Source organism: Cyrtonyx montezumae, unplaced genomic scaffold (assembly GCF_038088225.1).
Source record: "Cyrtonyx montezumae isolate F1298 unplaced genomic scaffold, pur_monq_1.0 scaffold_3, whole genome shotgun sequence".
Taxonomy (NCBI): domain Eukaryota; kingdom Metazoa; phylum Chordata; class Aves; order Galliformes; family Odontophoridae; genus Cyrtonyx; species Cyrtonyx montezumae.
Genome location: NW_027072034.1, coordinates 154,223,004 through 154,236,244, shown reverse-complemented (window position 1 = coordinate 154,236,244; position 13,241 = coordinate 154,223,004). Strand labels below are relative to the sequence as shown.

The following is a 13,241-nucleotide window of genomic DNA, read 5'->3' as shown; positions in this document are numbered from 1 at the left end:
AATCCACAATAATACTGAGGCAGGAAATGCCAAGCATAGCCAGATGTCTTGAAGAACCACACTCATCAGATGAATTCAGCACATCCTCTAAAGAAGAGCTTAAGCCCAGTAACATGTAACTTATCTTAGGATGCCTAATATGTGCTGAACTATTATGAATTTAAGATCTAATGCCGTTACTTATAGCATGGTCTTTCTCAAGTCCTAGACTGACAGCAGCTTTCTAGCATAAACAGCACATGGAAAGTTCTGTAATGGCTACAAAAGGGCCCTTAGCAGCAAGGGCCTAAAGAACTATCTTGAGATAAATATTTTCCAAGGCTACGTTGAAGATCTATAATAAGGATATATGCTGAGCACATAATTTGTATCTGGCACCTCATAACTGGGTGTGAAAACTATTTTTTTTAATTATTATTACTAAATGGCTGCCTTCAATTACAAAAGACCAATAAGAGCTGCAGAACTCTTGCTACTTTATGTTTGAAGAGCTGAAACACAAGAAATAGATCAGTGTTGCTAGAAGAGAGACTTTGTGCATAATTTTAATTGAGCTTTAACAAAGCACGTGCAGCAAGGGATGAACGGTCCTTTCATTCCTAATGGTTCATACACTGGATGACAGAGATGGAGATTTCAGTTTCCACATTAAGATAGCAATTCTTGATATCATCTTCCTAAGGAAGTGTGAGCTGCAGTGTGACATTTGTTTTCTTTACTGCTCTTCTCAATTGATGAAAAACATCTGTGCATTGGATAAAACACCAGCATTCAACTTTTCAAGCTCTTAGTTGACACTGGAACTTGCTGAGTAAGGAAATGTTACTTTGTGTGGAGGGAGTCAGAAGCATCAGTACAAGTTCTGGGTGGGCAAGCATTGACTAGGATGAATTCTGGTAGGCTGTATGCCTTTCCTTCTTACCCCATCCAACTTATTTATTGGAACCAATACTTTGTTGTCTCCACTGCGGCCATACGACTGGCAGTGCATTTCTTCCTTCATTCCTCACCTATTCCAAACATTTCTTTGTAACAGCTCACTTCTTCATTTTTGTTTGCCATTTTGATGCTCCTTCAGTAGGAGGAAAGAAAAACCTGAAAAGCTTCCTGTCTCAAGTGGGCAGTGACTACAAAGGTGTGAAACTAGAAACTATTTCTGGGTTTTCTTTTTTTTATTATTATTTTTTATGTACCAGTATGCACCAGTAGATTTTAGACAGCACTGTTAGCTTGGGGTGGCAAAAATATCATGGTAACTGTTTCCTAGATAGAGAATTAGGGTTGATGGAGTTAGGGTAGTATGGTAAGGTTGTAGATGGACTCCATGATCTTTAAGGTCTTTTCCAACCTGAGTGATTCTATGATTCTAAGTATGGGTGCCACAGGTTTGTTTAAGATCAACTATTTTATTCTGATTACTTACAATGATTTTTTTTTCTTTTTTAACCTCAGACTTTGAGAGGAAGACATTATACTGGCCATACTTTATTTTTTTTTACTTCTGTTTTACCCATCAATTTATTCCATTCTAACAACATCACAAACTGGTGAGGGGTCTGGAGCACAAGTCTTATGAGGAGCGGCTGAGGGAGCTGGGATTGTTTAGTCTGGAGAAGAGGAGGCTCAGAGGAGACCTTATTGCACTCTACCACTTCCTGAAGGGGGGTTGTGGTGAGGAGGGGGTGGGCCTCTTCTCCCTGATAAATAATGACTGTACGAGAGGGAATGGCCACAAGTTGCGCTGGGGAAGATTTAGATTAGACCTGAGGAAATATTTTTTCTCTGAAAGAGTGGTCAGGCACTGGAATGGCCTGCCTAGGGAGGTGGTTGAGGCACCATCCCTAGCGCTGTTCAAGAAGCGTTTAGATGAGGTGCTAAGGGATTTGATTTAGTAGTTGGGTAGGGATAGTGATAGGAGGATGGTTGGACTAGATGATTTTGTAGGTCCTTTCCAACCTAATGAACCTATGAACTTGCTTTTGTCTTCTCCACTTCATTTTCAAAACCTCTAATTTCAGGAAAATGTCTGAAGTTTCTGCAGTCACGACTAAACCTGACATCAAGCCAAAATCCATATGTCATGCCAAAAAATGGTCAGATGAGGTAGAGAACTTGTACAGATTCCAGCAAGCTGGATACAGAGATGAAGCTGAATATAAACACGTAAAACAAGTTGACACGGTAAGAGAGTTATTACATTGAATTCCTGTTTCATGTTCTAAACTATTAAATAAAAATGAAGGTGCCTGTTAGTTCCTGTCATTATACTAGTTTCTGATATAGTTTGGTTTTTTTCTCACAGATCTGACTGGAATTCTTATGCAATTATTAACCATGCAGAGAAATTTATTTTACAGAAGTAAAAAACCAAAACCAACAGAATCACAATCCAGCCTGTTTTTGTTCCCCATCTCTTACACATTTGGAAATATTATCTGGATTTCTTAGAATAGATGTAGCTATCATCCAAAAGACTCATTCCATTTTGGGAGAGGACTATAAAGGTTATAGAGTGAATTCCCCAAAAGAATAGTACCCACACAAAATAATGAACGGTGGATGGTATGTTTTTATATGGCTTATCCAGATGGTATAAAGACAACCAGTAAATTAGGAAAGGTTCACCTGTCACTGACAGTTGAGGCTCACTGGAACTTTGAGGCTCACTGGAAGAGATCCTTCCCCAGTTGTGGTCAGCCCTTAAATGGGGTCTGGGAGAGGTGGAGCCAGACTCCACCCCTTCTGGTCACACAGGTGCATTGCCTTCACCTGTGCTCCTGCAGCTGACTCAGTGCTCACCTCAGGTGATCAGTCAGAGGATCAGGCCATGATTCAGCAGTCCAATACAAAGCTTAAAAACTGTAAACTCTCTGTAAAGACACATTCATTGTCCAGGAGCTCAGTCCTGTGCTGTTGCATTGTAGAGTGATCAAACATCACGCTCACTCAGAATTTGGTTTCTGTTTTAACTGTACAAAGTGGAAATGTTCAATGGCAACTGTGGTAAAGGAAGTTGTATCGTAGGCATTTGTCAACAGAGCCATCTAGGACCTCATCTTGTCCTTGTTACAGCTGGTGGCAATGCTCCCTAACACATCAAATGAGGTCATGAATAACAGAAGATATTCAGTAGTTTCTTGGGATTCAAAAGAGCAACAGAGGTTAATAGAGCAAACAACGTGTTGCCTGTATTGAATTTCTGTAACTGGTCTTCCAAAGCAGCATGTGTAATACGAAACACACAATTTTAAAAGATCTTAACCTTCATAGATGCTGCAATTAGTGTGGTAGGATCAGCCTGTTCAAGATTTATTGCAGTGTATAACCACACACAATTAAACCCTCATAAAAGTTGAGGAGCGTTACGCTGATTTGAAGTGCGTGTTCTGTTTGAACTTGCCAGGATCTAGTGGTGGTTCTTTTTGCACTTACACATTTCTAAATGTCACTATTTACTCCATACTGTGCTTCCATAGTGCAGTTATGATTAATGATGCAATTACAGCGTAGCTGTAACAAATGGTAAAGCTCTCATCTTTCGACAGAGAACACACATAACTCAGCTGTGTGCCAAAGTAACACAGAACAAAACTACCACTTCTGGAATGCTCTAGTTTAATATCCTATTGTCAGCTCTGCCTGGAGGAGAGATGGGATTTTTATTAATTGATTCTTAAGGTTCAGGCTGATGAGAAGTAATCACAGTTGATCAAGCTGGAGATAGCTATCAAAGCCATAAGTCTCTTAGGCTTGAGCACTTGTATGTTCAGAGCTTCACATAATGAGTACTGAACAGCACCATGATGATGCTGGCTTCCTGCAGGACTAATCCTGCTCGTTCCTGGACTTCTCTGACCAAAAAATTATTTATACCAGACAAGAAAACTGATTTCTAACATCTTGCTCTCCATCTTCTTTAATATTTAAGCAAAGTAATGCGAAGTATGTTCCGTTTCAGTGTTGTTGTCCCATAGATGTATACCTCATGTTCTCTACAAACAGCACTCAGTGCAAACTTGTTCCAGTTCCTTTCATTTTATTTGTAGGTAGAGTGTTGGCCAGAAACTGGATTTGTTAAGAAGCTTCAGAGAAAGGACAATACCTTCCATTATTACAACAAGCAAAGAGAATGCAAAGACAAAGATGTTCATAAAGTGAAAGTTTATGTATACTAATTTTACTAGATACCAAAGTTTGTATATTTTTGTATAAATCTTTCTGTTAGGATCGATAAATAAATGAGATTTGTACAAGCTGGTGTTTAAAGTATAAATGTCATTCTTGGGTAGAAGGGGAATAAAGAACCTGTTCCAAATAATTTGATATCAGAAAGATAAAAAGTTGCAAAGGGACTTGGTGTATTTGGTTTGACCCTGTGCAAAGTCCATTATAAGGGGGCTCATTAATCTTTACTCTTATCAACGTGTCGACACCGGCTAATGTCAGCCGTGGTCACTGGGTGTAATTAAAGACTGTGAAGCTCCAAGCAAGTCTGAAAGGTTAACTGAAGTGCCCGTGGAGAGGAGCTGCAGTAACGAGCTGAAAACTTGATTGTTTTAGTTTGCTGTTTATTTAGTTATTGTTTTGTCAGCTCCATTGCCCAGTATGTTGGCTTAGCGTTTCCCTTAGCAACCCAATGTAGGAGTCCTCCATCAAACAGCTCTGCTCAAATAAACATTCTCACACTCCCAGTTTCCTTATCAATCACTGAGACTGACCAGGTCTGTTTCTTTTGATTGTTTCCTCATTTGGAAGTCCTTGATCCGATACAACCCTGCTGGAATAAGCATTCCCACATGCCACTTCTTATCTTATTAATGAGGGCAACCCACCAAGTTTGTTTCTGTCTTTGTTCACACCAGCGGGTCAGGATTTCTGTCTGTTAAGTGCTTGTTCTTTTGCTTTGCCTCATCATCCCAATTTCCTGAGGCCCTTAGCCATCAACCAATAAACCATCTCACATCGTTAACAAAATATGTCAATATCTCCTGTCTCTAGACTACAGCAGAGGGTGGTCTAACATCTCTTAGGCATGGATTTAGATTTTGGCAGGAGGACGTTATTCATGGCAGTGTGCTCTGGAATATATCTTAGGGTTGTTTTTCACTTGAAACTAAGGCAAGATGCAAAAGCAGAGGGTCGCAGTAAGCAGTATAGACACGATATTCAAAAGATCTTGTTGACAACAGGTGGCAGTGGTGTGGCCACCTTAGTTAGATGACACGGAGATTTTTAGCCTGCATTTGTATTAAGTGCACTGGATTAACATGTGGAAGCCACTCAGAAGCTTTCGTGATTGGGAGTAGATGGCAAAGCCAGCAGGAATGCCACAGGATGGGGCTGCATCCGTGAGCCCACATCTCCCTCTGCTGACTGCCTCGTGGCTCCCACAGTCCCTGCATCACATAGGATAAAAAGGTGCTGATTTTTGTCACTGGCCAGGTGATCTCAGTGGTCTTTTCCAACTTGAATGATTCTGTGATTCTACGATTTTATAATTAGCCCATGTGCCAGGGCTGGAGGCATGGTCTCACTGCCCGAGGGAGACTTCAACTTTGATAGACAGTGAAAGCTGAGCTCCGTGGATGGTGGAGAGAAAACTGAAACCGCAGCACAGGCTGAGCTTGTGCTCAGATTCATGATGCCAGTGGGATTCGTGATGCTGGAGCTCTGGCCGTGGGTGTGAGAGCGCAGAAAATGCATTTTAAGTGCCGCCTCTTGCAGCACACAACACACGCTGTCCTCCAGCGATGCGGTGCTGACTCCAGCCAGACCTGCCCAGCCCAAGGCATTGATCTGGGCAGAGCTCAGACGCACATCCGAGAGCTGAAATACCAACGCACCACTAACGGTCACATTGCCATAGGTCAAGAGCTCTCGCTCAACCTGTGGGATTTATTTTCTGATGACATGAAGAGCCCTCCACCAGACCCTTCTTCACCACCCAGCGAGCGTGGGAGCGAACGCCTGAGGGCTGGGGGTGATTCTTCTGACTCCCACCCAGCACTTCAGCTGGGGACAGAGGCGGGCTCTGAGAACCCTCGGTCATGCTTGAGCTTCTCTTTCATCTTTGAAGCCGCGGTGCTTTGGTCTTCAAACGCAGTGACCGCGAGAGGGGAGAGGCCGAGTGGAGACCAAGAGGGCGTGGGCCCTGTGTACACAGCGTGTGCTCCGAGCGCCAGCACCGCCTCCACCTCCCATGGCTGAAGCGTTTTGCAATAGCAGTGCCCGGTTGCACTGGCTCGGGAGCTGGGGAGCTCCCAAGAGTGGCGACTTCTCCAGAGAAGGAGACCCCACCACCTCTCTGTGCAGCTGTGCCAGTGCTCCGTCACTGCACTGGGAAGGAGTTCCCACACACATTTGTGCAGAAGTTGCCATGCTTCAGTTTGTGGCCATTTCCCCTTGTCCTATCAGCACACGCTGCTGAGAAGAGTCCGGCCTCGTCCCTTTGCCTCCCGCTCCTTAGATATTTATAGATGTGAATCAGATCCACTGCCACAAATGTCTGCTCCAGCAATAACCACTCCCATGGAGCTACTTCATGAGATGAGATGAGATAGGATGGAGTGGGGTGGGATGGAGTGGGGTGGGATGGGATTGGAGGGGATGAGATGGGATGGGGGGAATGGGATAGGGTGGGATGAGATGGGATGGGGGGAATGGGATAGGGTGGGATGAGATGGGATGGGGTGGAATAGGGTGCAATGAGATGGGATGACATAGGATGGAATGGGGTAGGATGAAGTGGGATGGGATGAGATGAGATAGGATGGAGTGGGATGAGATGGGATGGAATGGGGTGGGGTGGGATGGAGTGGGGTGGGAGGAGTGGGACAGGATGTGACAGGATTGGATGAGATGGGATTGAATAGGACAGGATGAAATGGGATGGAGTAGGGTGGGGTGGAATGGGATAGGGTGGGATGAGATGGGATAGGATTGGATGACATCAGATGGAATAAGGATGCGATGAGATGGGATGGGGTGGGGTAAATGGAATAGGGTGGGATGAGATGGAACAAGATACGATGGAGTGGGGGGGGGTGGGATGGGATGGGATGGGATGGGATGGGATGGAATAGGGTGGAACAGAATGGAGTGGGACGAGATGGGATGGAGGAATAGAAATAGAATAGAATAGAACAGAACAGAAGCAAAATAGAAAAACAGTGGAATGGAAGGGAATGGAAGAGAGCAAAACGATGTAATCGAAATAAAATGAAATGGAAATGAATAAAATAAAATAATTACAAAAAAAAAACCAACAAAAAACCAACAAAACCAAACCCAACAAACCATAACACAGCGCGACACAGCACCGCGCGTGTGCCTGTGTGTGTGCGTGTGTGTGTGTGTGTGTGTGCGTGTGCGTGGGGCCGGGCCGGGAGCGGGGGCGGCGCTGCGGGCGGCGGAGCGGAGCGGGGCCCGGAGCGCAGCATGAGGGCGCGCCCCGCCCGCGCTGCCTCAGCGCCCCCCCGCCATGGAGGGCTTCGCCGCCCGGAGCTACGGCACGGGAGGGCCGGACAACCGCCCGCTGTTCGGGGAGACCTCGACCAGGGTGAGGGCTGCGGCCGGGTGTGTGTGTGTGTGTGGGGGGGGGGGGGGGTTGCGCTTTGCTGGAGGAGGGGGAGAAAGAGCCCCAATAGGGAATTCCCGCTTTAAAAATAAATAAATGTATTTATATATATATATATATCAAAGGCGACAGAAAAATAAACCCCGTGAAATTGCAGCGGTAAAGTACCCCGATAATGACGTCCCGCGGAGAACAACAGCCTCATATAACGAGGACTATCTCCCCCCCCCCCCCCCCCCTTCCCGCCCCCCCCCCCCCCCCCGCGCCCTCGGGACAGCGGCAGAAAGCGAAAGAAGCGACTGCGAAGCTGCCCCGGAAAGGAAGAAAAGCGGACCCCGATTCTGAGAAGAAAAAACCAAAACAACACCGCCCTTCAATGCGCAGAACGACAAAATCCTCCCTCCTGAGGAGTCCCTGCGAGATAAAGTGTGCTGCTCAGATAGCAAACCCCGAGCCAGAAACTGACCGGACAGATCTTGGGGGGGGTGGGGGGGGAGGATTTTGGGATGGATGGATGAGCGTGCACTGCTGGGCCGGACCTGGGCTGGGGCTTTGGGACAGGCAGGGATTCCTCTAGATTAAGCGAACCCCAAATTCATCATAGAGCCGAAGAACAAATCCCAGTATCCGTGGCAGCGCCGGACAAAGGATCTCTGTGCTGGCGCTGAATGGTGCCTTAGGAATGCCCAGGGTTGCTTAGGAACAAATGCTGGAGGGGTCCGGAGCTGGGACTGCTCCGAGTCAGAGCTGACCGTGGCTCGGGACGGGATTGGGTTTGGAGGAGCAGCATGCGGCAGATGGGGCTGCTGTGGATTTTTGGATGCTGTGATCTCTGTAGGGATGGGGAGCGGGGACAGGGCAGGGAAGGAGGTGGCCTTGGCCCACGGGATGGTGGCAGTGATGGGACCTGAGGGAACGGCGTGGAGCTGTGTCAAGGGAGGGAGCGTCAGGGGGTGTTAGGGAAAGGTGGACATGGAACAGGCTGCCCAGAGCAGCCCGGGCACAGAGGTTGAGGAGCATTTGGTCCATGCTCTCAGACACAAGGTTTAGATTTTAGGTGGTCCCGAGGAGCCAGGAATTGGGCTTAATGATCCTTATGGGTCCTTACCAGCCTGAGGTGTTCTACAAGCATGGTGCTGCTGTGCTGTAATGGGCTCAGAGGACCATGGAGGTCTGCAGAATGGGCTTTGGGGTGATAGGGGCAGCCCCGAGGTGCAGCTTTATGGAAGAGACAGAGATTCCGCTGCCGTTATACGGATGCAGCGCTGGGTGCGACTCAGTGCAAAATGAAGACAGGAGCAGCGATGTGATGGGAGGCAAAGCATCGCAGGAGTGGCATTTCTGGAAGGTGAAATTAAAACTGGAAGCTGCTCACGTTGCCCCCCCACCAGTTGAGGTTGCCCAGGGCCTCATCCGGCCTGGCCTTGAGCACCTCCGGGGATGGAGAATCCCTATGGTCAGCCAGTCCCCATGTAAAGTGATGCAGATCCTAAAGGAAAGTCTCCCTGGGGCAGCACACGGTGCTGCTTGTTGGAAACTGCCCATCACTGCTCTGGGACGTGGCCTGGAGGTGAAAGGCTCCACCATCCCCAATCCCCTTTAGATGTCTCGGCCTCTGCTTGTGTATTTTTAACCTTTTTACTGTGCTAAGCTGCCCGGGGCTGAAGTGGCCACGAGGAGCACAGCCTCTTGCTGCTCTGCCAAGCCTGGGATTTCAGGATCAGTGCCTCTAATCTCTGTAACCTGAAGTACCTTGTTCCACTGGTGGCCTGCTTGGAAAATTTCAGCACTCACGGGAAACCCTGACCCACAGGGACCGGTGCCATGAAGTAGTGTTCTGCTGCTGGTGCCTGAATGCAGGTTCTGTTTCCCCTCTCCAACCTGAGACACTCAGGGTCAGGCTGGGTGGTGCTCAGAGCAGCCTGGTCAGCAGTGGGTGTCCCTGTTCTTGCATGGGGTTGCACTTCATGGCCTTTAAGGGTCCTTTTCAACTCAGACTCTATGATCGTGCTGTCACACTCAGGCACTGAGGCTAAAACAGGCATTTTTTTGATAACAGGAATGCTCACTGATCAGTGCTGTGGGTCTGCTTTATGTGCACTTTGGCGTGTGTGTAATTCTCCTCTCCTCTTTAGGACAAGATCATCAACCTAGTTGCTGGTGGCCTGACGTTCGTGCTGCTTGTAGTAAGTATCCCATGTCCCATGCTTCGTGTCTCCTGTAGGTGATAAACCAGCTGCCTCCCTTCAGCCAGTGCCCCCAGACAGCCCATCCTTGAGTTTTCAAGTGCAAATGTCCCTTACACGCCTGTGTCTTGGTTGCTTCACAGCTTTCTGAAGCTTTGCCAGCATGACGTTATAGGACTGATTGTGCTGTCTCAATCCGTGCCTTCCTCACACTTGCAAGACAAACCAACCACCACCATGGAGTGTTGGTTCTATGGCAGGAGGCAGGGATGGGCTAGGAAGAATCCATTAGGTTGGCTTTTGGGAAGGCTGGCTTCCACGTGTGGTCTGCTGGCTCCCTTGGTCTTCACGTCTCACCCTGGTGGGGCTGATGGTCACTTGGGGTTGATAAGGGTCAGTGAGAAGCTGACAGGCAGCTGTGGTGCTCAGGCAGCACGAAAGCCTTTCATCTTCACAGAGCTGATGTCCGTCCATGTTTTCCTCCTTACAGGTCACTCTGATCAGTGCTTTTCTTTGCCCGCAGCTACATCCAAAACCTGTGAATATATTTTTTGCTGTCTGCATCTTCTTGTGTTGCATTTCTGCCGGCATACTTGTAAGTACCTCGCCTATTGCACGTGCTTTCATGTGTCACTGGATGGAACTGAATAAAGGCTGATTTACACGGTGCTTTTTTCTTCCTTACACTTGTGAGACCGGTGGGCTCTCACTGCTCTCATGGGTAATGCACCTCTTCCAGCGCCAGCTCCAGGTCACACTGCACAACTCAGACATGCTTCCTGTTGACTTTTCACACTGCCCCACTCCTCCTCTTACAAAGGGAAGAGGAGCAGAACCACGGAACTGTAGGGGTTGGAAGGGACCTCTAGAGATCACTGAGTTCAACCCCCTGCCAAAGCAGCTCCCTAGCCCAGGTTGCACAGGTAGGCGTCCAGGCAGATACTGAACATCTCCAGAGGAGACCCCACCACCTCTCTGTGCAGCTGTGCCAGTGCTCCATCACTGCACTGGGAAGGAGTTCCCACACACATTTGTGCAGAACTTTTATGGTTCAGTTTGTGGCCATTTCCCCTCGTCCTATCACACCACACACTGCTGAGAAGAGTCCAACCTCGTCCCTCCCCTCCCACTCCTTATATACTGATAGACACAGATCAGATCCCCTCTGAGTTTTCTTTTCTCAAGGCTGAACAGCCCCAGGTCTCTCAGCCTCTTCTCCTAAGAGAGGTGTCCCACGCCCTTTACCATCTTTGTAGCCCACCACTGGACTCTTCCCAGGAGATCCATGTACAGGTTACCTCTCCCCTTAAAATTTGAACTGTGAATGAGTCAAAAACTCAGCTGACCTTACTTTTTGGTAACTTGAAGACCACTCATCCTTTTGCAGTCGGGTTATTTCCAGTTTCATTTTCTGTTTGTGGAACGAGCATACTCCTGCTAATTAGCAGCTGCTTGAGGAAGAGTGCAGGCACGATCTGTAATTGATGTTGTAAAACTTCGGCAGCAGCTGTTTCTGTGAGCTGTGGCACTGCAACAGTCTTATGCTGCAGCAACATGGGTTGTGCCATTCCTCAAATCAATGTCATTTTGCCTCAGATGACCATCTGCATTTGTAGGGCCTCGAAAACAGCTTCTAGTTTGGGGAGGAATCTTCAGCAGGCAAATCCCGATGTCATTCACAAGGTTTTCTTTAATATCACTGCAGGGAAAAGAAGGGCAGGACACTGAAATACTTGGGTCTGTGGCTGGTTGTCACTCCAAGATAAATTGTGTAGGGCAAAACCTTCCATTTGTCCTCACTGACTTGGCTGCAGGACAGGTCTGAGCGCCTAAAAAACAAACACTCCTCAAGCAAGGAAAATCTGGGTATAAGGAAAAAGACTGGATGTTAAGATGGACAGATGTGTCAAGAAAGGTGACAAGACATCCCATGTCTTCATAGCCGGACAGATCCGTTAGTTCCAGTGACAGCTTTGTTTGGAGGAAACCACCTTGACAAATCCTTGTTTGTAAATTCCGTAAGTGTTCAAGGAAAACAAAAATGCAGTATCTTAATTATTAAGACAACTTGCTGGGCTCTACATTTAGTTTTCTCCATCAGGACAAAGCTGGGTTGTTAAAATAACAAAACAGAAACGAGCCCAAAGCAACCCAACTCCAGAAGATGCCAGTTCAGTTTCTACAGCAAGTTTCCTAGGATTCTTCCTGGAAGAAGAGCTGGAATTTTATCTAACACGAACTCGTTCTTTCTTTTAGATCTACTGGTATCAACAGGGAGACCTGGAACCTAAATTCCGGAGCCTAATTTACTATATATTATTTTCTATCGTCATGTTATGTATATGTGCCAACCTGTACTTCCATGAAGTGGGTAAATGAGAGGCACTGGGAGCACCCAGCGATGACGCTGCCGGATCAGCATGCCTTCAGCTCAGCTCTTGGCTCTACCTCACACATACAACGAGGACAGTGTGAGCCTGAGAGGAAAGAAGCGGATCGAGCAAGGACGAATCAGTACATGATTTTCATGTGAATGTATATGTGATGTCCCTCTTGTTGGGGAGAACTATTGCCATAAGTTGTGACATTCTGCTTTTTTTTTGAAGAGCTACTGTTGCACTTAATGAACATTCCAGTTGTACTGATGTTTCTGAATGGCACAAGCTTTTTCATTTTGGAAAAAAAAAGCATTTTTTTTATTACTGTACGAATAAACTGCAGCATTGCAAGGGTCTGTAGCGGTATAAATAAACGGCATCTTACAGTTACATAAGACAAATACTCTTTATTTTGTTTAAACTGAATATACAATTACTTCTGTTCCCTAGGCAACCATTTGAAACTACAACTTATTTTTCACATTAACAAAACCACAGACTGAAAAAAGACCAACTCCTGATTATGAAGAGCTAATTACAGAAATAAATAAAATAATTTATACACGAGTCTTTATAGCTTTTTCCCTCAGTCCCTAGCTCACAGGCTGCTGCTCAGCCCGGTGTCTGTTGCAATCCTTGAATGTAGGAATTCATTGGCTTCCTTTGCCTCAGGGCTCTGTGCCCAAGTTCTCACAGAGCTACTTCTCCAAGACTCTGCCACCTCCACACCAACCTCCATCCACTCACTTGCTGCACAGATCACCTCTAGAGGTGGCTGGTAGTGTCATGTAAACAGCGAGACCAAACCGTGCAGCCGACTCACAGCAACCTTCACAAGAGTTTAGGGAGAGGCTGGCAGGTACCAGAAGCTTCCCTTTCTCACAGGCCTTCCCTTTTTATTCAGCTTCATGTAGTGATGAAGGAAAAACCAAAAAAGATTTTCCATGTGATCTTTCTGAGTTCTATCCGCTGCCAGCAACGGACTACTCGAGAACAAGCAGACCCAACAAATCCCATAAGCATCTGTCTGAAGTCCTATGCTGGGGGCATACTAATAAACCAGATGAGATGGGAATACAGACCATTTCTTCATGACGCTGC

At 46.8% G+C, this 13,241-nt stretch overlaps 2 protein-coding genes across 3 annotated transcripts; both read left to right on the top strand.

The window, feature by feature from the left end:
* The first annotated feature begins 814 nt into the window (after positions 1–814).
* Positions 815–4,403, top strand: MEIG1 (meiosis/spermiogenesis associated 1). Its single transcript, XM_065741594.1, has 3 exons — positions 815–896; positions 2,019–2,181; positions 4,047–4,403. Exons 2-3 carry the CDS (start codon positions 2,023–2,025, stop codon positions 4,173–4,175), a joined length of 288 nt encoding a protein of 95 aa, XP_065597666.1. The 5' UTR covers positions 815–896; positions 2,019–2,022; the 3' UTR covers positions 4,176–4,403.
* A 3,016-nt stretch (positions 4,404–7,419) lies between these two features.
* Positions 7,420–12,702, top strand: TMEM243 (transmembrane protein 243). Of its 2 annotated transcripts, none has more exons than XM_065743713.1 (4): positions 7,420–7,558; positions 9,712–9,762; positions 10,286–10,357; positions 12,019–12,702. In XM_065743713.1, the coding sequence occupies exons 1-4, from the start codon at positions 7,481–7,483 to the stop codon at positions 12,139–12,141; spliced, it is 324 nt and encodes a 107-aa protein (XP_065599785.1). In that variant the 5' UTR covers positions 7,420–7,480; the 3' UTR covers positions 12,142–12,702. The 2 variants fall into 2 exon arrangements, with proteins under 2 accessions (XP_065599785.1, XP_065599784.1); XM_065743712.1 differs by having other exon boundaries at positions 10,253–10,357.
* Positions 12,703–13,241: the final 539 nt, after the last annotated feature.